At 37.0% G+C, this 24,516-nt stretch overlaps 1 protein-coding gene across 2 annotated transcripts; it reads left to right on the plus strand.

Moving 5' to 3' along the window:
- Positions 1–243: 243 nt before the first annotated feature.
- On the plus strand, positions 244–13,122 carry FGF8 (fibroblast growth factor 8). 2 transcript variants are annotated; one of them, XM_089683109.1, is made up of 5 exons: positions 244–1,071; positions 1,163–1,199; positions 2,955–3,102; positions 10,180–10,286; positions 11,977–13,122. In XM_089683109.1, exons 1-5 carry the CDS (start codon positions 1,040–1,042, stop codon positions 12,253–12,255), a joined length of 603 nt encoding a protein of 200 aa, XP_089539235.1. In that variant the 5' UTR covers positions 244–1,039; the 3' UTR covers positions 12,256–13,122. The 2 variants fall into 2 exon arrangements, with proteins under 2 accessions (XP_089539235.1, XP_089539234.1); XM_089683108.1 differs by having other exon boundaries at positions 246–1,071; positions 2,922–3,102.
- Positions 13,123–24,516: the final 11,394 nt, after the last annotated feature.

Here is a 24,516-nt window from a genome sequence, read left to right on the forward strand (position 1 = left end):
GCACATATTTCAGTCTATCTCTGCATATCCCCAATTCAGTCCACAGCATCTTTGTGATATTGCCTGTGTGCACTTGCTGCTGACTTCATTCCAGGAGCTGCAAAGGGTAATTGGCAGAGTTGAATGACTTACATAATTTATGTATATAACTGAGGGCATCCTGTAAGGCTACAGATATAAGGGGCTGGTTTTTCCTGGGACCATCCTCCCACAATTAAGCCAGGATAGATGAGAAGGGAGTTTGACATTGGAGAGCTCAGGACAAGAGGAGGGACTGCTAGCAATCAGTGCACTTAGTGCTCAATGAGACACCAGCCAATGCACACACTCTCTTTCTCTCTCTCTCACACACACACACATATACACACAGTCATCGAGCTATCAGGAGGTCCCCCAATCACAGCCAGGTTACATTGGCTACTAACTAGAGTGTGATCAGCACTCAGCAAATCCTTTCATCATCATTCATCACACTGCAAAGGGCTGCCCTGCAACGTCATTTTCACAGAAGGGGAGAAAAAAAAATCCTGATCCTCCCAAGAAGCTTCTTTTCTTAACTTATCCTGAGTTTGCTTCAGTTTTGTGAAGGAGGCTGAACCTGACAGTCCGGCTTCTTGCATCTACTTGGGACTTGGCCATCTGCAGCCACCCTTGAGGAGAAGACTTGGACAATTGCACCTCCTCTGGACTCATTGGAAGCCACCTCCGACGTCGGGCTCTTCTGTCTGGGCACCAAGCAGCGACTTCATTGGAAAGGGGGATCGCTCTCTGATTTTTATCCCAGCCTCTTGTTTGCGAAGCAGTGAAGGATCCTTGTTTGGGGGGAGCTTTGTGTTGGGGGCGATCTGCCTTGGTCTAGCCCTCCGCCTAGGCTCTCCTGCTCTCCGGCATCCTGGACAGGGAGATGGGAGGGGGACTGTGCCTGAGCTCCTAGGACTAAGCAGCTCTGCACCTTCTCCCAGCCAAGGACCTTCCCCAGCCAGCCTGCCAGACACACAGCAACCCTCCCAGGGACTATCCTCCTTACTACAGTCTCACCATGAGCTACATGACATCCATGCTCGGATATATGTGAGTACACCCAACTTTTACCATCCCCTCTCCCATCCCCTGACTACACAACACCCCTCTAAATCCTGTATTTCTGTGTTTTCTTTTCTAGGTTGATGCACTTGTTTGTCATCTGCTTACAAGCTCAGGTAAGGATCAAACTTTTGTTACCTTCGCTTATATTTCACTGTATTCTATTTTGTGTCCATTAAAACTCTGCATTCATTCAGAAGAAACACATTGATACATAGTAGCAACAACACAACAAGCTGCAGGGTGTTACAAATTTACGTATACCTGTTTGGATTATAAACTCTATACCTCAAGGTCAAGGCAATAGATCTAAAATATTTTAGTTGATTTTTTTGGACTTTATTAATAAAATCATATTTTATAAAGACTGGGCTATCAAGCTGATATATCTTATATGTATTTTAGTTCATTTTTGACCAATATTAATAGGAATACATTTTGGAAAGACAGTTGGTTATCAATTCAGTAGATCTAATATACACTTTGTTGGTTATCAATTCAGTAGATCTAATATACACTTTGTTGGTTATCAATTCAGTAGATCTAATATACATTTTGTTGGTTATCAGTTCAGTAGATCTAATATAAATTTTGTTATTTTTTTTACCTTTTTTAATATAAAATGTTTTTGTAAAGAATGTGGGCTATCAAGACATGAGACCTAGTAAATATTTAAGTTAATCTTTGAAAACATTTTTTAATAAAAATGTATTCTGTAAAGAATGTAGACTATCTATAATAGACAATCAAGCAATAAATGTAATTAGGTATACAAAACAGGTGTTAACATTTAAAATAAAGATTTAGGAAAATCATTGCAATATCAGATGGGGTTGTACCAGCTGTATGATTACCAGTCTATATCACCCCAGGATGCAATGTTGAGACCTGGCAGCAGATTCAAAACATATTGGCCCACTTACACATGTAAAAAGGGAAGGGAAACCTAAGGGAATGGGAAGCTTCACTAGACTCAGGACACAGTAAAAAAAAAAAAAAAAAAAGAAAGAATGTTATTGACTTTGTGAGGTATGGGCTGTTCAGAAGCAGAATCTCTGATTTGATATGGGGATTTTAGTAAGAGCTCCCTTGTCACCCATAGAAGGAAAGAGGAATCTCCTTCACATTTGTTGAATATACATCTTTATAAATGTCAAAGACAAGAGCAATTCTGCTTGTGTCCAATGGAGCTCTGTAAAGCCAAAGGGAGTATAAATCTCAGCAAGAAGGGTTTGCTTTGCAATCTGCCAAATTTGTCACACTGGTAAATGTGGATTCCGCACATTAATATATTAATATGTACCATTGCAGCTATATTGATGTTCAAAGATGTGTATATCTAAAAAAAAATAAAAATTATATATAAAATTATATATATATACACACACACATATACAGCCTTTGTGTATATGCATGAGTATTAGGAGTATTAGTGATAGTAGCTTATTATTTCATTAGTTACTATCTACTTCATTTGTTTTATCATGTAATTATATGGTACAGATAGACTGAGATTCATTTCTGCCATAGATCTGTGTTATATTACTGTGCTGCCAAATTTTGTAACTTACCAGATTCCTATTTTAACTCCAAACTCCCTGTTTAAATAGAGTTCCAGGATTTGGCAATGTGACTTTAATAATGATGGGCATAGTTTATGAGTATGTATACCATACATTTACTCGTAGTCTTTGAGCTACTTGTAATGTATTCTTATTGCCCTGATCTTGTGTTAATGCCCTTAAAGTACCCCAGCAACACCTTAGAGCGTGTTCGGGCTTCATCTAGTTGTACTAAGCAGTATAAATATAATAGCTTGTTTTATGTATTTCCTAAAGGTAACTGTTCAGTCCCCACCTAATTTTACACAGCATGTGAGGGAGCAAAGCCTGGTGACCGATCAGCTGAGCAGAAGGCTTATCAGGACCTACCAGCTGTACAGCCGAACCAGCGGGAAACACGTACAAGTGCTGGACAACAAGAAAATCAATGCAATGGCCGAGGATGGGGATCCACATGGTAAGCAGACTTTTTTGGCCTGGGGATTTCAGGAAGATATATCATTGTTAATGTGGGACCTGGTACTACAGTCCATGTGCCGATGAGTGGAGTAATGATAACTGCCAAATATTTGGGCCTTTAAAGTATACATGTTGATAGGGGATACAATGCATCTTTACCTTGTTCATTTTGCCTGTTTCAGTTAGTAATTCAAGTACAAAATATATTATTTTAATTTCTCTTTAATTTCGGGGACCTTGAAGCAGATAGGACTACACAGGCCTAGAGCAAAGCTCAGTTAGTATTTTAATTGTGTAGAAGATAAGCCATATCCAAAGACTTGATACCACTCTTGTTCTAGCTTCTGTTGCCACAACTCTTTCTTGTTTTGTGTTTGGTGTGCTTGGTTTTTAGGTTGTTTTATTTTCTAAGTTGCTTTTTTTTTAATTATTAAACAGTTTGCATTGCAAAGAAAAGACAATACTTCAAAAGATCAATAAGCAATGAATACATATAAGAAGGAGATTTATTTTGGTAATTTTAGAGGGCCAGCATTGCACAGGCCTTTGCAGAATACATCATACTATTCATGGCTTGTGCTTAGAGAGTCTTAGAATCTTACACTGCTGGCAGAGATCCATACTGAAGATCCGTACACCTCAGGGCCAGTCTGGGTGAATACCAATTGACCAATCCGCATAGTTTTTGATGATGGGATGAGTTTATCGCATATTAAATTCTCAAATGCAGGAAGACCATATAGATTCCATGTAGACAGTGTCCTGATGGGAATTTTATCAGAGACACCAGTGCTGCAAGGCCCCAATCGTAACCAATAACCCAAAGACAAATAATATTAATTGTGCCCTCTGTAGTGTAGTAACAACATATAGTTGGACAACATGTGATTGAAAAAGAGATTACTCTTTTTTGTCCTCATGAGTCAGTGCCCCATAAAGCTTGCACTCTAAATTTGGCAGCTGAAATATGAGACCGCATAACCTGCAGAGTCATACCAGTTCTGATCAAATGACTTAAAGACTGAAACTGTAGGTTATGCAGCAAATGGATAAATGAGCTGTGCTTTTGTTTGAGTTGCTTTGTATAGTTATGTAGATCTTTATTACGTCTTTTGATGGATGGAAGATGTTAATATACTTTCAGCCTAATTTCCTAGAGAGTGATCAGTCTTTAAAGCTGTAACCTATAGCAGCCAATCAGAATTCATCTACTCAGCAGAGTGAGTTTTGATTGGTTGCTATGGGTTATTGCACTTAAGAACTAGCATTTGTTAATGGATAAGGGCAGTTAATAATAACAGGGTCACCATATTAGGGTCAGCTTGAGCTTTTACTGACTTTCCTTGATTAAATTAACATGTATGAACTAGTGGACAGAAAGATTATATGTATCCATAGAAGGAATATTTGTACATGTAGCAACTCTGATACATCAAGTCATTTCTATCAAGTCTGCCTGTGTCCAATGTAATTTTGAAATATGTTAAATTCACCCTGCTTGCAGCCATATTGAATATTGTTTTCAAGCACTTGACTTTCTGAAGCATTCTGCTGCATCAGATATTTTAACAGAATGCATTAATTTCACTGATTTTCCACTGGTGATTACTCTGCAATCGTATAATGAATTAAATAATATATATTTATAGTGTTAGTCTTGCTTAAACATGCTGTATGCACTGTACACTTCAGTTTGTCTTTAAAGTACTAAAAAAAAAATTTTTCATTAGTTCACAAAGACAGCATGCAAGTGAAATGTTCTTCACAGCTGCTTTCTTGTATATTGTTGCTAACGCAGGCATAGGCCTTAGTGACAGTGGTGCTCAAAGCCCAGGCCTGTTCAGGTGGGAAGAGTCAAGGAATCAGCTGTTATTTTAAGAAGTCCATTTTTAGCAATCCATGTCGTAAATTAAACGGTCAATTAAATTCCAAACTTTGAAGTAGGCCTCCCTTGTTTCCTATGGTTTTGTTCTGTGGAAATCTCCTGATACTAGCAATTCAAACAAGGGATTCACACTTGTAAATTTTCCCTCAATTTGAAATTCTGTAACCTATGAAGCTAAAGTTTAACATTGAATTGAACACAGGGATGCAATGATTACGGCATAACCCTAAAACACACTTTGGCTGTTAATGTAGGAAACTGTGGAATTTTTTTTTATGTTTTGAGAAATTATTACCAAAAGGAAAAAAAAAATGTTCTGTAAAATAGGTTTAGTATTAGTGAACACAGACAGTCTGGTAGAGAGGGGGTATGTCTACATACAGTTACACAGCAAAAAAAAAAACAAAGCATAATTTAGATCAAAACAGAACATTACAACTAAAGATAGTTATTTGATAGAAGTCAAGGCAGGGGATGCAAAAGAAAAAAGAAGAATAAACACACACACACACACACACACACATATATATATATATATATATATATATATATATATATATATATATATATATACATATATTTATGTTATGACGGTTAGGAAGTATGATATAAAACAGAAAAAGAACAAGCTTTTTCTCAGATGTAAAGGTTTAAGAAAGTTGTAGTCTGTAAACGCTAAAAAGACGTTCAAGATCGTTCTATATGAATCTCCAGAGAGACCCCTAATGTCTGGAAGAGCCATTAAAACTCTTCTTACTTTCACCTTTTTCAACATTTCCTGAATACTTTCTCCTCTTCTCAGTGCAGTTTTGGGATCAGATGTGTCTCACTGCATTTTTTCTGCATCAACGTAGCTACTTTCCTTCAAAGTTTCAGCTTGAAACATAATTTTACTGGGATAAAGCTGTCACTAGAGCAAAAGAATAGAAATGAAAACGCTAAGCTTTCCAAAAATACATCTCCAAAAATCTCATGACCCCTTCTTAAAAAAAAATAAAAAAGAAGAAAAAAAATCATAGAGGGGAGAACATTCATTTTACAATCAGCATAGTTACAGATTAAAAGCATGTTTGGTGGAATTAAATTAATCACAACTTGAAGAGTTTGTAATCCTGAAAAAATGTGATAAAGCTACAAAACAAGATATTACAAGGATATGAAATATACATAGTTACCTTTATAGCCGATAGCTAGATAGGTAGATATATAGATAATAGACAGACAGATAGATAAATAAATAGACAGAGAGATAGATAACATACTAAAGGAGAAGTTTGTACACTGCCTAATGTTTCAATAAAGCTATTCTAAAGGATTCATTTTTTTTTACATTGCCTTGTGCTTGATTCAGCTGCCCAATCAGATTCTGGGAAATTAAAAAAAAATACTCTAAATCTGATTGGGTATTTAAATAGAACACCAGCCGATGTTAAAATTACCTTCAGTAAAAGTGCTCTTTTGCTCATTTTAAAGATGCGGCTTCCTGTATTATGGGACTGATGGCATGGTAATTTTTTATCTTGTCAGTAAAACAATGCACAAGACAGACACAGCAATCAATCAATATTCTTTAAGCCTTTTACTGGATTTCAGATTGATTTTCCTTCATACGCCAAACTAAAAAAAATCAACAAGGTATCAGTACATTTTCATAGCTAGTGAATTAAAGGCAGTATCAAGTTTAAAAGAATTTTTGCTCCATGGGACTGTTCGGAGACAGATGTTACATTTTGGTTCTTGGCAATATATAGGCTATACGCATATCACTGTATCAAGGGATTTAAAAATATAATACATTTAGAGGCATTGGATATGATGTCGATCATGACAACAAATCAGATTCTTTCTTATAGTTTCAACCCTGGCCAATAGACATGATACCTGAAATTTAATTGCATCCTATAAACCATATTTATGTCTCTTTGATGGAAAATCTCATACAAGCTAAAGTTCTGCTACTTACACTATTTGCTATAGGATGGAGACAGGATTCTATATCCAGTTTTCCATGCACTGTGTGGGTAGATGGCTAATCTAATGAACAGCTTCACAATGCAATTACATTTACATTTTAGGGGAAAATTGTAAGTGTTCCTAGAAAAAAAATGCAAGAATATGATTGCATAAAAAGACATCAGCACAAAATATTAATAATCTTTTGCTCTGCCATAATCACTTGTGCAGTTGTCTCTCGTTTTAATACCATAATGTCCAACAATCACTATAGGCATAAGCAGACAAAGCAGTATCATGTTAGGTTTAAATGTGGATGTGTGGGTGTTTTTTTTTTCCCTTTTTTTTTTTTTAAGCTTCATTGACCCAAAATTTGCATAGTCAGTCTGAACAACGATCAATGCCTCTGTTAAAAAAACAGAAAGTAAATCAATATGACTCAACGCACAAGGGTGAAACAAATTAAAGGGCATTTGCTATTCTCTGGGTCTTACTGGGTCTCTCGGCTGTATGTCAGTGCACAGAGTAAAATAACTCCAAATATAACCTGGAAAATGGGCTCATTTCTGCAGGTTGCTACAATATGGTAACTGTCTATTTAGAAGAAGCTCAACCTTTGTTAAAGTAACAGATTCATTTATTGGCCAGGATAAGAACAAATGAAAAGGAGGCATTTCCTAAGATTGATTGGCAGGGTGTTTATTGTTCGCCTTGGTTAAACATGGCATGTTAGCTTTCGGGTCTTGCCTGCCTGTATAATAAATCATTATTTGATTATGACTATTATTATATATATAATATACTGGCAATACTAAAATTTATTATTTTTAAGAACACTTTGGGTGCAAGCTCGTTGTCTTAATGTGTTCTCATGTTAAGCGAGATATCCCTGGACAAAATCCACATGAAACCCAAAAAAACTAACCCAGAATGCAACTTAGCTGTCATGCTGTCCTATATCTAACAGTTTGTACACATTTATGCACATCAGGAAAATTCATGTAAATTGCTGTCTTGGACCAGACACAAAGCAGTTAAGACGTCACCATTGGTCCTGAAAGGTGCTCCCATGCAAAGTTTGGGTGCCAAGATGCCAGTGGTGGGTGTTCTCCAAGGACATGTTATCCACATGCTAAAACCATGTTTTAAAAGCTATAGGTACTTTCAGGCAACAACTTGAACAAAGCTGTAACACATGCAGAGTAGAAGGTTCGCTTCAGTGCCTTGGTCAGTTATTGTTTATGCAACAATTTACTAGCCTTTGCCTTCCAAAAAAACAAATTCTAAAAAAATGTCAAGGGAGAAATGTTAGAGATATGTTTGCTCCTGTGGGAGAAGTCTATACCTAACCATTGTCTATATTTATCTACTGTCTACACTATACTTGCAAGGAATTCCATTGTATCCCTAGTTCCCCCATGACAGCATGTGCAGTTTGAATTATTATTATAATATAGGATTTAAGTAGTGCCAGCATTTTGCGCAACACTTTACAATAAAGGGGCAATACAACTGAAGATGAGGTTTAGGAGGGCCCTGCTCATGAGAGCTTACAATCTGAAAGGATGGAACATGTTATACAAAAAAATTGAAAACTGGGGGGGGGGGGGGGGGGAGGATGAGTTGATGAGGAAAGTAAAAGCTCAGTTTTTCTGTAGAAGTTGGATAGGCTTTCCTGAACAAAAGAGTTTTCCGGAATTTCCTTAAGATAGATAGAATAGTACATAACCAGAGTGATTGGAGTAGAGAGTTCCAGAGGATGGTGAGGCTCTGGAAAAGTCCTGGAGTCAAGCCTGGGAGGAGATAATGCGTGAGGGCGGGAGGTCTTTGGTGGGGTGAAGAGGATGACGTGGGTGATTACACACAATATTGATGATGTAGCTCCAGGCAGAATTGTAGATGGCTTTGTATGTTATTTATTTTATTTATTACAGGTGCTTATATAGCGCCGTCAATTTACGCAGCGCTTTACATATATATATTGTACATTCACATCAGTCCCTAACCCTCAAGGGGCGTACAAAATAAAGTCCCTAACTTACATTTATACATACACATACTATGGCCAATTTAGACAGGATCCAATTAACCTACCACCATGTGTTTGGAGTGTGGAAGGAAACCGGAGGAAACCCACGCAGGCACAGGGAGACCATGTAAACTCCAGGCAGGTAGTATCGTGGATGGGATTCTGCTAGTATTTCAAATAATATTTGTTGAAAGAGCAGAGGCCAGTAGAGGGATTGGCAGAGAGGTAGTGATTGCTAAGATAAATGAGTCTGGCAACAGCATTCATGATAGACTGAAGCTGGAATATCCTGTGTAAAAGTAGGCCAACAAGGGGGATGTTGCCGGGGACAGATGACATGGCAGTGAATCAGTATTTTGGTGATGTCATTAGTTATGAAGGGGCATATTTTGGAAATGTTAAAGAGGTGATGGTGGCATGATTTGGACAGTGATTGGATGTGGGGATGAAAGAAAAGGTCAGAATCCAGGATTGCATCTTGGCATGAAGAGATGGACAGATAGTTGTATTATTGATGGAAAAGTCAAAGGGGGGGAGTGCAGGGTGGAGGAAATATTATGAGCTCAGATTTTGAAAGATTCAGTCTTAGAAAGTGGTGTGACATCCATAGTGACATGTAAGTTGCATGATATATTACTGCACAAGGAGACCAAGGGGGTGACTTGAGGAGTAGATATAGATCTGGGTGCCATCAGCATAAAGACAGTATTAGAAGCCATGGAGAGTTATCACCTGACCATGGGAGGAGGAGTAAGGGGTTTGAACATTTTCTAATGGGTAAAGTGACTAGTCTAACAGCCTTCACAGGAATAAGTAAATGAGCTTGATGACATTATTTACAAATGTGATTACGTAACTTACCTGCCTTATAACACCCTTAGGCTTTAGAAGGCCAATGAACAAAAATTAGAAGTCGAGTTTTTTACATTTATGGATGAATATAGAATACTATAAAGATGGTTGAGAGGGAGGTTTGGGCGCCTCAAAACAGAGAAAAAGCCTGCACAGTAAAGTGTCAGTTATCTAATTTTCTATACAGCTGTGAGCAATTTGTACATGTATAACAAGATTTTATTGGCAGCTCTTTCACATGTAATTTTTTTTCAGTTTGCATTTAGTGCTCTTTTAAGCAAAGACTGTATTTTGCTGAGTAGACTTCCCAGGCTGAAAATGAATATTACAAAACTGTCCTGTTTTTGTCTCTGCAGCCAAGCTGATTGTGGAAACAGACACGTTTGGAAGCAAAGTCCGCATTAAAGGTGCCGAGACGGGTTATTATATCTGCATGAACAAGAAAGGAAAGTTGGTTGGCAAGGTGTGTTGGATTCTAGAGCATGACAAAATGTTGTCCTATGCCCACTGAGATGGAAGGCCTGTCAATGAGTTTAGGCATAAAGAGAAGCCATTGGGGCGAATATTGCAGTCAAGAGGCACAGAGAAGGTGCTGATTAAAAAAGAAGGGGGGCCGAATTCACGGTAAAAACAATTTTTGATCAAAAGGCGCAGGAGAAGTGGGAAAGGAACAGAGTAACAAAGACGAGATAAAAGAGTCAAAAAGAAGAAAAGCTGAAAGGGGAAAAAAGGGGGTGTTTCAAATTCCATATATCTTATTTAACAAATAGCCAAATTGCTTTGCTATTATGTACAATTACATGCTACAAGTATTTGGAATGTTAAGACACAAAGTTCAGACTGCCTCATCACTAAGCCCTGAAATCTTCACATTAGTCATGGTTGTTCTTTAACACCCAGAAACTGCTCTGAGGGGTCCTTTTAAAAACTTCACTTTCAAGCCATTATTGGCTCTAAAGATGTCTGCGTTCAATAAGGATTTTCATTCCTCGTATTCACTATTACGGGGTGGGGGTGAGGGGGACCCGAGCTGATCAAAGTTAATACGCCCACTGCCTGTGCATACCTGCTTTTGAAATGTTTTTTTCCCAACCTTTATCCACTTCAGTAATTGACAATGACTTCCTGGTGGTTACAGTGTTACACTGCTGCACAACAACCTGTATAGAATGATGCATCCCACTTTTTTTTCTTCCTAAATCAATGATTTTGGAACTGCTTGTTCAAGTTATTTTAAGTTAGTTAATTTATGGGTCATTGAAAAAAAAAGTAACATTGCTTGTGTTAGCCCATAGCAACCAATGTGTTTTAGCCTATTTTAGAACAACCAGTGGCAAAGTGTAGAAGCTAGTTGATGTGAGAAGCAATATTCCATTGATATATCCAACAGTTTTAAACAAGCCTATAAAAAATCAAATGTGAACTTGCTTTAGAGTGATCAGAGATATAAGTTGATACCTCTTTGGTTGATATGGCATTTTAATTTTTTTTTTAGACACTTGACTACTTTTTGCTTAAAATACATTTCTTTAGTATGGCCAAAAGGAACCTCATTAATAATAAACACGGACATGACCAGGATAGATAGCCTTTGTTCATTTTTTACTGAGTTCATTAGGGTGCATTAGCTATTTTTCCATTTTATGCAAACTGCTTGCAGGATATCAATAATAAACAATGCGTGTACATTCAACAGACATGCTGATGTCATCAAATTTTGCAAATTTGGTGTTGGCCTGATTTGCAAAAAATTCTACCAGATGATTAACTTGATTCACAAATGAACCTGAACCATAAAGGAAATGTTCATATATCCAAAATGGCAAGTCCAAATAATTACTGCACATTAGTTTAAGCATTGATCTTCTCAATCAATTGCTGTGATCTAATTCCATTCTCTGAATCCTATGTTAGATCAGTCAGGCATAGCAAGTGTCATGTTTAATTAGAGGATACATTATATATAACATACATTTAAACAAATAGTGTAATACAACAATGACCACTCCAAGAACAGAAAAATAAGGAAGATCCATTTGGGATACAGGACTTTTCTTTGGCAAAACTAAAAGATATTTCAAAAACATTATATATTTAAGTTTCATTAGATTGTTTGTTTTTGTTTTATATTAATGTTTTGATTTATATTGCAGACAAATGGCAGAGGAAAAGACTGTGTTTTCACAGAAATTGTCTTGGAAAACAACTACACAGCATTACAAAATGCCAAGTATGAAGGATGGTACATGGCGTTTACCCGTAGAGGACGCCCAAGAAAAGGATCCAAGACAAGGCAACACCAACGAGAGGTTCACTTTATGAAAAGGTTACCTAAGGGTCATCACACAACCGAACCTCATAAACGTTTTGAATTTATTAATTACCCTTTTAATCGGAGGAGTAAAAGAACTCGATACTCAAGCTCTCGGTAGGAACTGGATAATGGTCCTCTCCTCGGACTTTTAAAACAGACTACTCTATTCTAATATAAGATTTAAAAAAAGACATATGGACTAGTGGTTTATATATAAATATACATATATATTTTTTGTTTTTACAGAAGATGATTTATTTTTTTATTCCAATGAGACTTTTTTTTAAAGAAAAACAAAAACAAACTTATAAACTTGCTAAAAGTGCGCTCTTCATATAGATCTTAGACCTTTTTTTTAATATCTAGAAAAAGAATATTGTAGTGAAGAACGAACCTGGGACCAAAAGTGCTACTTAACCGATCAAAACACTTAACCAAAAACAAGACAAACAAGACAGGTGCAAGAGGACTGAAGAAGGAATCGAACCTTCTTACTTTATTGTTTTTTTTTTTTTTGTGACATCCATTAGTGGAGTAATTGATTGTTTTTATCACATATGCTTTTAATTATTTTTAAGAGCTGCTTTTTCACCTATTCAGTTTCCATAATGGGAATAAAATTAAATTACCTGGCTCAAGCAGGTTTTCATGACAAGCAAAATCTTTTTTATACCAACGAGGACAAATCTTGTTTTTGTTTGACACAAAAAAATATACTAAATCTCAAGACTTGCAACTGCATGGTGGTAAAAAATTAAAAATGCATCCCAGTGGTAGAAATCAGTTGTAAAAAATAGTGATAATAATGTTATTCTTTTTGTTTTTTTTTTGTTTGTTTTGTTTTTTTTGTTTTTGTTTTTTGTAAAACACTGTACAAATGTCAGTTGTCTGGCAAGACTTTTATCCTTTTTTTAAGGATGTTTGTAAATATTAATATTAATGATGGAAATATTTATTTAAATGTGTATTAAAATTTGTACTAGTATTATGTGGCTACATCTTTCCTTTTGTGAACTATTTCTATTATAATGCAGCCCATTTGAGTCCCTCATATTTATGAGCAAATGTAAACTCTATCTATCTATCTATCTATCTATCTATCTATTGATCTATCATGCCAATACCAATGTTAGCAAGAATAGTACTTTCAGGTACATTTGAGTAAGGCCCACAAGGTGATGAAAGTGTATGTCCAGCCAAAACTTTTTTTTTTTTAATTTTTGATTCAGCTGGGAAGGATTAGAATTACTGTCATGTTTTACAGTTATCATCTTCTCTTTAAAGAGATAAAAAGTTTATGAGGCCCTAGCTTTCCTCCACCCTACGATAGAAAGACATTCTTATTTCTGTCTATGCGGCTGTTGGAGATTTGCTTCAAGTCTTGTTGGAAGAAGCCATTGTCATCTGGATGGTAAGAGAAAGGAGCTGTGGATATCAGTAAAAACAGTGTTTGATCCCTTCCCACAATAAAGAAAATTAAAATAAATGTGTACCCTTGTAGCTTCAGGATCTAGTTCATGCTAACTGTAGGTAAAAGGAGATTATATGTAGCTCAACTCCTTTGCCAACAGTTCATCCACCATACAGCGTGACTACTATAATTATAGTCAAGACTAACCATATACCTACAGATTTACCTTCATTACTATCTATCTATCTGTATATATATATATATATATATATATATATATGTGTATAGATAGATATCACTGTGAAGACACCATATGACAAATAGTTACATTTTAGGGATCAAAAATGAATGGTCGTTGGTGTAAAATGAGAAACTCGCGCAACAGTGACTGGTGAGAAGTTTATATTTGGTTGCTTTCTGAGCATCCTAGAATAGCATTGGAAATTTCAGCCTGATTTATTGGCCTGTATGTCAGTTATTTTAGCATACACTAACATGACGTGATTGTCTAATTCTGTTAGTCTGCCACTGCAAAATTATAGTCACAACATATTCAGAATATTGTGTGAGGCCTAACACTACACTTATGTGGGAGGTGGGTTGAATGCATTTATTATAATATAAGGCATTTAAAGTGTATATTAATTAGGGGTCTATTTATAAATGTTTTTGCACAACATTCACCCAGAATTTACACAATTACCAATTGAATCCAATTAGAAAAATGTGTAAATCTTGAGTGAAGGTTGTCTAAATCTTGCCTAAGAAAATGTAGAACCTAAATAAAATACAGAAACATGGCTATTGTTTTCCATGTTGTATTTCCACATAACATTTTTCACATACTTGAATAATTTTTGGAATGCACACTTTGTGATACAATCATTTTTGTGCAAAGGTTTTTTATCATGCAAATTTTCTTTGTGAAACTTTTGACATGCAAATTTCTTGTGATAATTTTTTCTTCCAATGTACTATTTGTTGTTAGTTGAAAGCAATAGCATTTTCACACTAACATAGACATCCCAGTTTCATCTGAGAGAGACAAAAAGTCAGTTTTGTTTTTTCATTATATTTTGAGCAAGTGTTTAAGTGTTTACCAAGATGGAGCTGCTGATATTAATATGTAAAGTGTTTAGGGAACATAGAATTGTTGGTGATTTTTTATATAGATATTACTGCTCAACTATGTTATTTTCACAGTGGAAATTTTATTTTCAAGCTTCTTTTATATCTTGGTATCCTTTTTTGCAGTGAGGGACATCCCCAAATACACAGTTTATAGTATCCACTGTCTGACATCTTCTTGCATATAGATGGTTTACAATAGGATAGTCTTTCTAAGAGATGTAGATAGTTCACATTTATACCTCAAGGGTTGTCTTAGGGCTACATCCCGATGTCCACACTCCAATTCTGACTCCTTAGTGCTAGTAACATTGAGAGTGGTAGGGAATCTTTACTGTAGTGGTTCCAGTTTACAAGCTTGGCCTTATCAAGAAAGGCAAATGTTGATGGTAGTGGGGTCTAAATTGTTGTATATTTCAAAACTCATTTTTTTTACCATATTTTATTTGCTGCTTATGACCTTTAAGATTGGTGACAATTGTGACAGCACTTAATGCTTGAGGGTCATTGGTGACTAAATGGTGAGACCCAGGGGGTAATTTTGGACAAGGCCATGGTAAAACAAGTACAACAATCACTGATTTATTGAATAACAAAGAAGTCAGTCCTAGAAGCCCTTTGTTGGATATGGATGAGGGGGCAAAGGAGTGCTACCTTGAACCTTGCAACTAGTAACTTTGAATATGGCATGTTATCCTCTGGTCATCATGTGTTATTTGGGATTGTACCAATAGCATTTAATTTTTTTGAAATGCTTCATCATTTCTATTATTGCTCAATTTTGTATAAAAATGTAATTAATAATGAGATAAGCAGGTGCAATTTCATACAAAAATATTTTCTCATATGATGTATGTGAGAGGAAAATTTTGCAGTTGTCTCAAGCGGTGAGGGAAAATCCTGTTATTGTAACAACTGTCTATGATAGAAATTCATTGATTCTAGAGAAACTTCTCTGATTTCCTGTTTCATCTCTGCTTCCCTTCTCTAAAGATAAAATCTAAGTTCAGGCTTTACATACACTTTAATGTTACCTACATTAAAAAAAAATAAAAACTGCACCTCAGGTCCTTAATGGTTAGTCACATATTTGTATTATGATGGGACCAAAAATTAAATTCTTCCTGGCTTAGTTTTTTTCAAGTGCAAAAGCTTTCAAAATAATTGTCTCAAAACTAATAGGAATTATGCCTGTGATATCACAAAGGATAGAGTATTAAGTCATTCGGAAAGTATCCTAAATTTCTACATTCTGTAAATAAAAAATTATGAAAGACACAAGTGTAAGATGAGACAAGCTCAAACTTTTAACTGGCACATAACCTGCAAAATGGGGTTAACATAAAATTATCTATTACCTATATGCAGCCGCACTAAGTAGGAAAATAATATTTTGTTTAAAATGACATTTAAAAAAAAAATGTAAATACTGTAATTTTTGTCCATCAAATGGCCACACATACTCCATATATGCCCATGCGCCTTAAATGTATATAAAGCAAAAACATTTTAGATTAGTTTTGGATATAATAGGGAAGGATTAGAACCCCTGTCAAGTTGTTGTTGCCGTCTGTGTTCCCCTAAGATTCAGCCCTCTGTTTATGTTTGGGTTCATTGTCACAAAAAATAAATTTAAGGGAAATCCAAAATAATAGTGTTGCCACCTGAACAGGAGCTAAGGTTAAATCTTCCAAAGGGGACATCTTTTTCAGCAACAGCTCTATAATAAGGGAATCTCCCTCATTTTGTAGAGATTCTCTCTCACTTTCTATTGTGTCTTCAGGACAAGAAGTGAAGGAAAATCTTCCCAACAGGACATGGACAGGAAAAAATAAACTGACAGTGCTTTTAACCTTTCTCTACTGTATTATTATTATTATACAGGATTTATATAGCGCCAACAGTTTGCTCAGCGCTTTACAATATAACGGGAGACAATACAGCAACAATACAGTTCAATACAAGAGGGATAGGAGGGCCCTGCTCCTTGGAACTTACTGTAGCCAAAACGTAAAAAAATATCATCTTATTATTCACTCAAATCTGTTGATATATGGGCACTTTTACTCATGTGACCTATTAATGATATAAGCAATCATACTTGCATTAAAAAATACAAGCTAAACAAACAAAATCATAGTTCTACTTAATCTCTCAGCTATGCAAAGTTCAAGGCGTATTTGAAAAGTATAGAGGCCTTGTACACAGTGGCTGAATGTTGGAATATGCAATAAAAAAAAAATCAAGCACATTTTGCCAATAAAGTATGAAGACTTTTATGAAAAAGATTTAAATAGCATACAAAGATTAATGTGACACTTTTTTATTTTTGGTGCACACATTAAACGTAAGGCTGAGCCGATTGTGGCATGGATGTATGCCAAATAATGATCGAGAGGAAAACACACAACCTTAATGTAAGGAACAGAACTCATTACCCAGCCTCTGAGCGTATATTTATATTTGGAGAGTGCAGTAGAACCCTAGATCATTTTTCATTTTCTTCCTTTTATTAGAAATAAACCTTAATGTGTAAGATTCTTGACAGAGGAGCACAGGTGCTATTTAGAATGTATTTTTACTGATATGGTATATTTTAATTTTCTTTTTCAACTGTTCTTTAAAACTGGAAAGAATTGAAACACCTCAGAATTCTGAACAGAGAACAAATCGAGTCTGACACAATCTGGTACCTATTTAAGTCTGTCCAATTGGCTGCGGACCAATCTCAGTTGTTTATTAAAGGTACGCTGTAGTCAAAGGCTAGATGTTAGCTTGAAAATATATACAGAGCCTGCATGCTAGGGCTTTTGTTTTTCAACCTGACCACCCTGTCGCCTGTTTTCCAGGAACCTAAGGTTCTGAGAAAACCAAATCCAGAAATTTGGATTCCTTAGATCAGGGGTTCCCAATTTCCCTCTTCCAAATCTTTCGACAGTCTTGTTCAGCAGTGTATTTAGGTTTTGTGGTGCCCTAGGCAACACAAAAATCTTCTGCCCCCAAGGACACCGATCAACACAACCCTCTCTTCCCCCTTCCGCGGAGAGAGCCTGGCATTGACCAACAACACCCCTGCCCCCCAGCCAGGAGGGCCTTCCACTACCCCCCTTCCCAGCGGTAGAGAGACACTCATCTTCACAGCTCCAGACATCCCCAGGAATGAGACCCAGGCTCTACATGCACCATCAAGCAGCCCGCAGCCTTTCTCGGATCCCACCTAGTTCACATGGTGCACGTGTCCTTTCTTTCATCTCTTTTTCTGGGGGGAAGTGCTGCCCTGCTGAAAAATGCCACCCTAGGCAAGTATCTTGTTTGCCTCGTGGTAAATACGCCCCTGGTCTTGTTACACATGATGTTGGCTATCATGAAAGACATTACTGAAGTTGCTGCTACCACCCAACTACAGTCTACCAGAAGTTTCAAAGCCCTAAAGGCACAGTTTGCATTTTTGGGTTAACTCATCAGTACCTGTACACATGTAACCATTCAGATGTGTGATTACATGTGTACAACCGTGGCATCTGTCAGTCTGGCATTGATTTGTACAGGCTGCATGTTGCAGTTGTATGCACACACCTGTGACTCCTGGGAGTAGACATATGCTGCTTCTTGATGTAGGACTCTCTGCATCCTTAAGCATGAACCTTTACAGAGGATAAGGGTGAGGTTACACTGTCTAGCACAGGATGACTGTCAACAGGCTGCGGTCACATCATCACACCTAAGGTATCTTTTAAAAACCCTATTTAGTCTGGAAACAGAAACATGTATAAAACTTAAATTCAGTAGACTTTCTGACTTTGGAAAGTTGTAGTATTTCCTATGTATATTTTACTGTTTCTTTCCTTTCAGAAGGCTTCTTACTGCCACCAAGCTACTCTATAGGAAATTTAGTATAAAAATATATCAAACTTTAGTCCCATCTACTCATTATGGGACAGGGGACAGATTGAGCTTCAGTTTATGCCATTGTAATCTGACAAAATAAATAACACTGTAAATAAGCTGAATTTAAAAGCTGATTGGCTACCACCATGCACAGCTGCACTGGATTTTGCACTCTCCAGTTTTAGTAAATCATCCTCTATGTCACACATATAGGACTGGCTGTTTGACTGCAGACGTTTAACCTTAGCTATTTACTAAATGTTTGGTACACTTTTTGTGAATAATTGGCCCCCTCCCTCCCCCACCCACCCTATTTAACATTGTTTACTTCCCAGGAGCTTGGCAGTAATCTTGCATCAATGCTTTTGGATAAACAGAATAAATAGATTGCTTGCTTTCCAACCTCTTCATATTATTGGGGGGTTTTTAGACTTTGAAAAAAAAAAAAGAACTAATGATCACAGCAACCTATGTCTACAAACTAAATCTAATACCAATCAGATGCTATGATCAGATGCTATAGATGATAGCACACATTTTTATGTTTATTTTCCTGCTGCTATCTTTATAATAACTAATAGATTGGGCAGCACATTAGTTAGCACTTCCGTCTGGCAGTACTAGGGTTGTTTGTTCAAATCCTAATCATGGCACCACCTGCCTGGAGTTTGAATGTCCTCCCTGTGCCTGCGTGGGTTTCCCCCGGGTAATCTGGTTTACTTATACACTCCAAAGACATGCTGGTAGGTTAATTGGATCCAGTCTAAATTGGCCCTAGTACTGTATGTGTATGTATGAATGTAAGCTAGGGACCTTAGATTCTACTCCCCTTAAGGGTTAGGGACTGATGTGAATGTACAATATATATGTAAAGCACTGCATAAATTGACAGCTCTATATAAGTAACTAAAAATAAATAAATAGATTAACTGGGGAAGGGTAGCAAGGGCTGTTGCAAAACTACAACTGTTCTGAGCCTACCACTGCTGGCCTGTGGAAAGGTTTCTTGACCAGCATGCTGACCCTCTTGCTTCAATACTTAGAGAATAAGTGTGCAAAGACTTTTGATTTTTCTCATCTAAATATGTGTTTATTGTCAATTACCAAATATCTACTGCAGCAAGATGGTTAGCTTAAATATCAGATAACTAGCATCTTAAAGAGAACATCAACCAACAAAGGCAGCCAGTAGGCAAGTAGCCAAGTATCATATTGAGAAAAATGAATATTTTACAGTGCCTAGGAGGTGTGTGCATAAGGTTGACAAGCTGATTATGGCTGTAAAGGTAATTCTTTATAATTTTACTATAATACAACTGTTAAAGGAAAATTGATTCAAGATGGCAAAAATTCTCTGACCTTAGAATTTAGCTTTTTTGATGTGTTATTACTAACTCTGCGCAATGGAAGATAAATCTCTAGTAACTGGCTTTGCCAAAGGCAATTATGCAATTAGGTTTTCTAGCATTGCTGCAACAACACTTGTTCACCTTTATTATTGTCACCCGACACTGTATGTAGTCATGAAAATAGTTCTCATTATGCTCCCACGCAGTGCAAAAAAATTGGGCTGAAATGCTAGATATTTCATTAATAGCCATAACCTTGTTTAGTCAAAGCCAGTATCTTCACTTCTGAAGTTTAGTTTTAGGGTCAAATTTGGTAGGGCATAGCCAGCTGTTGTTTTAATATACAGTACTGTGTAAATGTTTTTGGCAGATATGAAGAAATGCTGTCAAGTAAGAATGCTTTCAAAAATATATTTTTTTAATTGTTTATTTTTATAAGTTTACAAAATGCAAAGTGAAGGAACAGAAGAAAAAAAATCTCAATCAAATCAATATTTGGTGTGACTACCCTTTGGCTTCAAGCTAGCATCAACTTTTACACTTGCACACTTTGTACACTTGCACAAAGTCAGTGATTTTGTAGGACAAGAGTCAGGTGTGTGGATAACCAGTTATACCGAGCAAGTGCTAACAATCATCAATTTCATATGTAGGTTGAAACCCAGTCATTAACTGAAACAGAAACAGCTGGTTGAGGAACAGCCAATCTCCATCACTAAGCTCAGGTTGTGGAAGACAGTTTCATGTCACAGGTCATACAATATGAGCACAACTAGAAGACACAAGGCAGTTATACTGCATCAGCAAGTTCTCTCCCTGGCAAAGATTTCAAAGCTGTTCAAGCTCTTTTGAACAAGCACATAAAATGGGCAACCATAAGGACTGTAGATGCAGTGGTCAGTCAAGGATATTTAATGCAAATTAAAGATACATCATGTTTACTTTCCTTAGCCATTAGAAGATGTCCAGCAGTGCCATCAGCACAGAACTTGTGAAGATCAGTGGGATCCAGGTACACCCAGGGGCGGACTGACCATTTGGAAACTCAGGCACTGCCCGAGGGCCCAGGGTCAGTAGGGGGCCCCATGAGATGCCCCTGGTACCTTTTTCATAGGCTTTTTTGAGTTTGGGCAAGGACACAGGGGCCCCATGATCCTCTATTGCCCGGGGGGCCCATGAGTTGTTAGTCCGCCCCTGGGTACACCGATCTACTGTGCAAAGAAGTCTGGCCAGATGTGGTCTTCATGGAAGAATTGAGGCCAAAAAGCCATACCTCCAACATGGATACAAGGCTAAGCACCTCAACTAAGCACAAAAACATAGCAACCTGGGTGCAGAAAAATGGCAGCAGGTGTTCTGGGCTGATGAGTCAAAATCTAAAATATTTGGCTGTAGCAAAATGGAGTTTGTCAGAGGGCTGGAGAGTGGTGCAATAATGAGTGTCTGAGGCAACAGTGAAATATAGTGGAGGTTCCTTGCAAGTTTGGGGCTGTATTTCTGCAAACGGAGTTGAAGATTTGGTCAAGATCAGTGCTGTCCTCAATCTCCATGCTGAGAAATACAGGCAGATACTTACCCATCATGCCATACCAACAAGGAGGCATGTAATTGACCCCAAATGTATTCTGCATCAGGACATTGAGACCAAACATACAGCCAATGTCATTAAGAACTATCTCCAGACAAAGAAGAACAAGGAGTCCTGAAAGTGATGATTTGTCCCCACAGAGCCCTGATCTTAACATCATCAAGTCTGTCTGAGATTATACGATGAGACAGAAGCATTTGAGGCAGCCTACATCCACAGATTTGTGGTTAGTTCTCCAAGATGTTTGGAACAACCTACCTACCAAGTTTCTTCAAAACCTGTGTGCAAGTGTACCTAAAAGAATTGATGCAGTTTTAAAAGAAAAGGGTGGTCACAAAACATTGAATTGGATTTATCTTCTGTTCATTTACTTTTCATTTTGTTAATTTATAAAAATAAACTATTAACACTTCTATTTATGAAATAATTCTTCATTTACAGCATTTTTCACACCTGCCGAAAAACTTTTGCACAGCAGTGAACATGTGTCTGATCTCAAAATGTAAACACTTTATAGACAGATAGGTTGGTCATATGTACAGTATACTGGGTTTCCAGATTGTAAGAAAAAAAAGTTTCTCTTTTGTACTATGTTCTCACATACGCAAGTTGTATAATGCATACATGAATGTATGATTGACCCAGTCAGACTGCCAGAGGTGGTGTTGAGTGAAGTTAGTGAGGTGACTGCTAGCTGATAGCACATGTTATGTCATATCAATAGCCGGTAGAAAGTCCAGGGCCTAACCAATGTAGAAGCCTGAAAGAATAAGAAAATCCTATGTCATATTACAAGGTTGGGGAAGGGCCAAGAGCAAACATACTACATGTCCTAATGAATGGGAGTCTCTAGGACTAGAGGCCTGAAAAAGTCAATACAAGAAAAGGACAGTCTACAACAGGGGTAGGCACCCTTGAAGAGATGGAGATCTAACTGCTTCTTTAACCCTCTGTCACTACATCCAGGGGTGCTCAGACCAGAGCCGCAAGGGAAGTCCTATTGTCAACGCGGCCTCCAACCAGCTACTTGACAATCTGGTTCTCTCCTCCTTACTGCTGAGTGGTCCATTGCTTTTGCTAGGAGAGAGGGAGAAAAGAGGCCACAGCGACAACATGCAGCTGATTACACAGTAAACTGGCAGAGAGGGCAGCCAGATGAACTGGGGGAGAAAATAATTGATTGACTGCCTGCCTACAAATAGGTATTATATACAAATAATCTAGTGGGGTTGATTTACTAAAATTGGAAAGTGAAAAATTTGGTGCAGCTAAGCATGGTGGCCAATCAGCTTCTAACTTGGAAGCGGATTGGTTTCTATGTGGAGCTGCACCAGATTTTACACTCTACCGTTTTAGTAAATCGACCCCAAAGTCTACATCTACCACTATTTATATAAATTAGCTAACAGTGAAGTGTTACTTCTGTGTGTATTGCTGTTATTATAAACCTTCACTTACAAACAATCCATTTAACATGTTAACTACATGCCCAAATGTTGTTCTGTGTGAAGTTACTATAAGAAGCTGTTTACATTGATTCATTTCTTTGGCTGTTTACAAAAAGCTACAGGGGGCATCTGAAATTTGCTCCCTGGGATTTTGTCCATTATTGACTGGAGATCTTGCCACATTAGGATTAAGCAGTTGAGAATCCCTGGTGTGCTGGATATTTATGTCGCCTGAGGATGTGACATTTCACTTCACTGAGCAAAACTCTCCTTTTCTACTTGGTTAAATTTTTTTTGGAGAGAGGGGTCAATCACCTCTTTTTGACAAGTAACCACTTTGCCTTATTGCTCCTAACAAGATATTTTACATTTAGGTTTATGGTTGTTAGCTACCGAAAAAGAAAATATCCACCAAACATGAGAGTAAAATGTGCATAGAGCTGGTAGTCACATTAATCTGGCAAGCATGGCCTGGCAATCAGGATGCACGTTGATCCAACCACATCTCCTCTGCTGACCATACATTTCCACTTTCCAGCATGTCCCTGAAGCTGTAGCCAAGCATAGGCAATAAAAAAGCGGGAAGGTACAAATGCTTTGTTACCATGGCAACAAAGGTTTCTCTTATGGAGATAAATTAATTCTACAATATAATTAGTTCTTCTTCCAAAAGAAAGTGAAGCAGCCAAAAAATATGAAGTAAAGTATATCTACTGCTGAGGAGGCATATTGTGGTAGCAAAGTCTTGATTGCTTCCATCTTGTTTGACTAGCTTTCCCCAAACTTCTAAAATTCTTAGAAACAGTATAGAATGTAATAATTGTCTCCAAAAGGACCATTCATTTTGAAAGCATCGGGGTTTTTTTATATTAGAACTGTGTCCCCAGCTGTGCACAACATTGTTCAGTGAAGCAGTACTAAGGATTACAGCATATTGATGATGCAACATGAAATCACTTATAGAAATATATCAAACATTATCTTTAATGTTACATTGGCAAATTAGGATCTATAATTGATTGCTATGGGTTATTGAATTTATGTCACCATCCCTGGTCTTTACAATGTCATTTTTTATTAAATAATTCAGGGAATGATAATGAGGTGCAAAGTAAATTAAACCAGTGCAACCTAGATGCCATTTTACTTTAGTTAGATACACAATTCTGATTTGTTACTGTCAGTTAATATACTTTTTATTTAGATTTTTCGTTTTACACTGTAAGTTTTTGTGTGTCTACAGTTACCCCTTAACAGGAAGCAAAATTCTAGTTTGGTGGTTGTCACAGTGATCTCCTTGCTCCAATAGGTTCAGGCACTGACTCAGAATAACTATGCAGATAAGGACCTCTGACTTTCCTGATCAGGAAACATGTTTAGGTTAAGTGATTCAGAAAGCACTGAAGCCAATGGGTCAGTGCAATAGCCAATTAACTTGCGTCTTCAGAACAAGGTCACCAATGAAAGCCTCCATATTTACCTTAGGAAAGGTTTATTTTAAGTGTAAATACAAATTTAATTGGTGTGGATTAAGCACATGAATTCATATGGCATGTATGACAATCAC

This window comes from Staurois parvus, unplaced genomic scaffold (assembly GCF_062004578.1).
Source record: "Staurois parvus isolate SC_StPar_1 unplaced genomic scaffold, SC_StPar_1.0 ptg000303l, whole genome shotgun sequence".
Lineage (NCBI taxonomy): Eukaryota > Metazoa > Chordata > Amphibia > Anura > Ranidae > Staurois > Staurois parvus.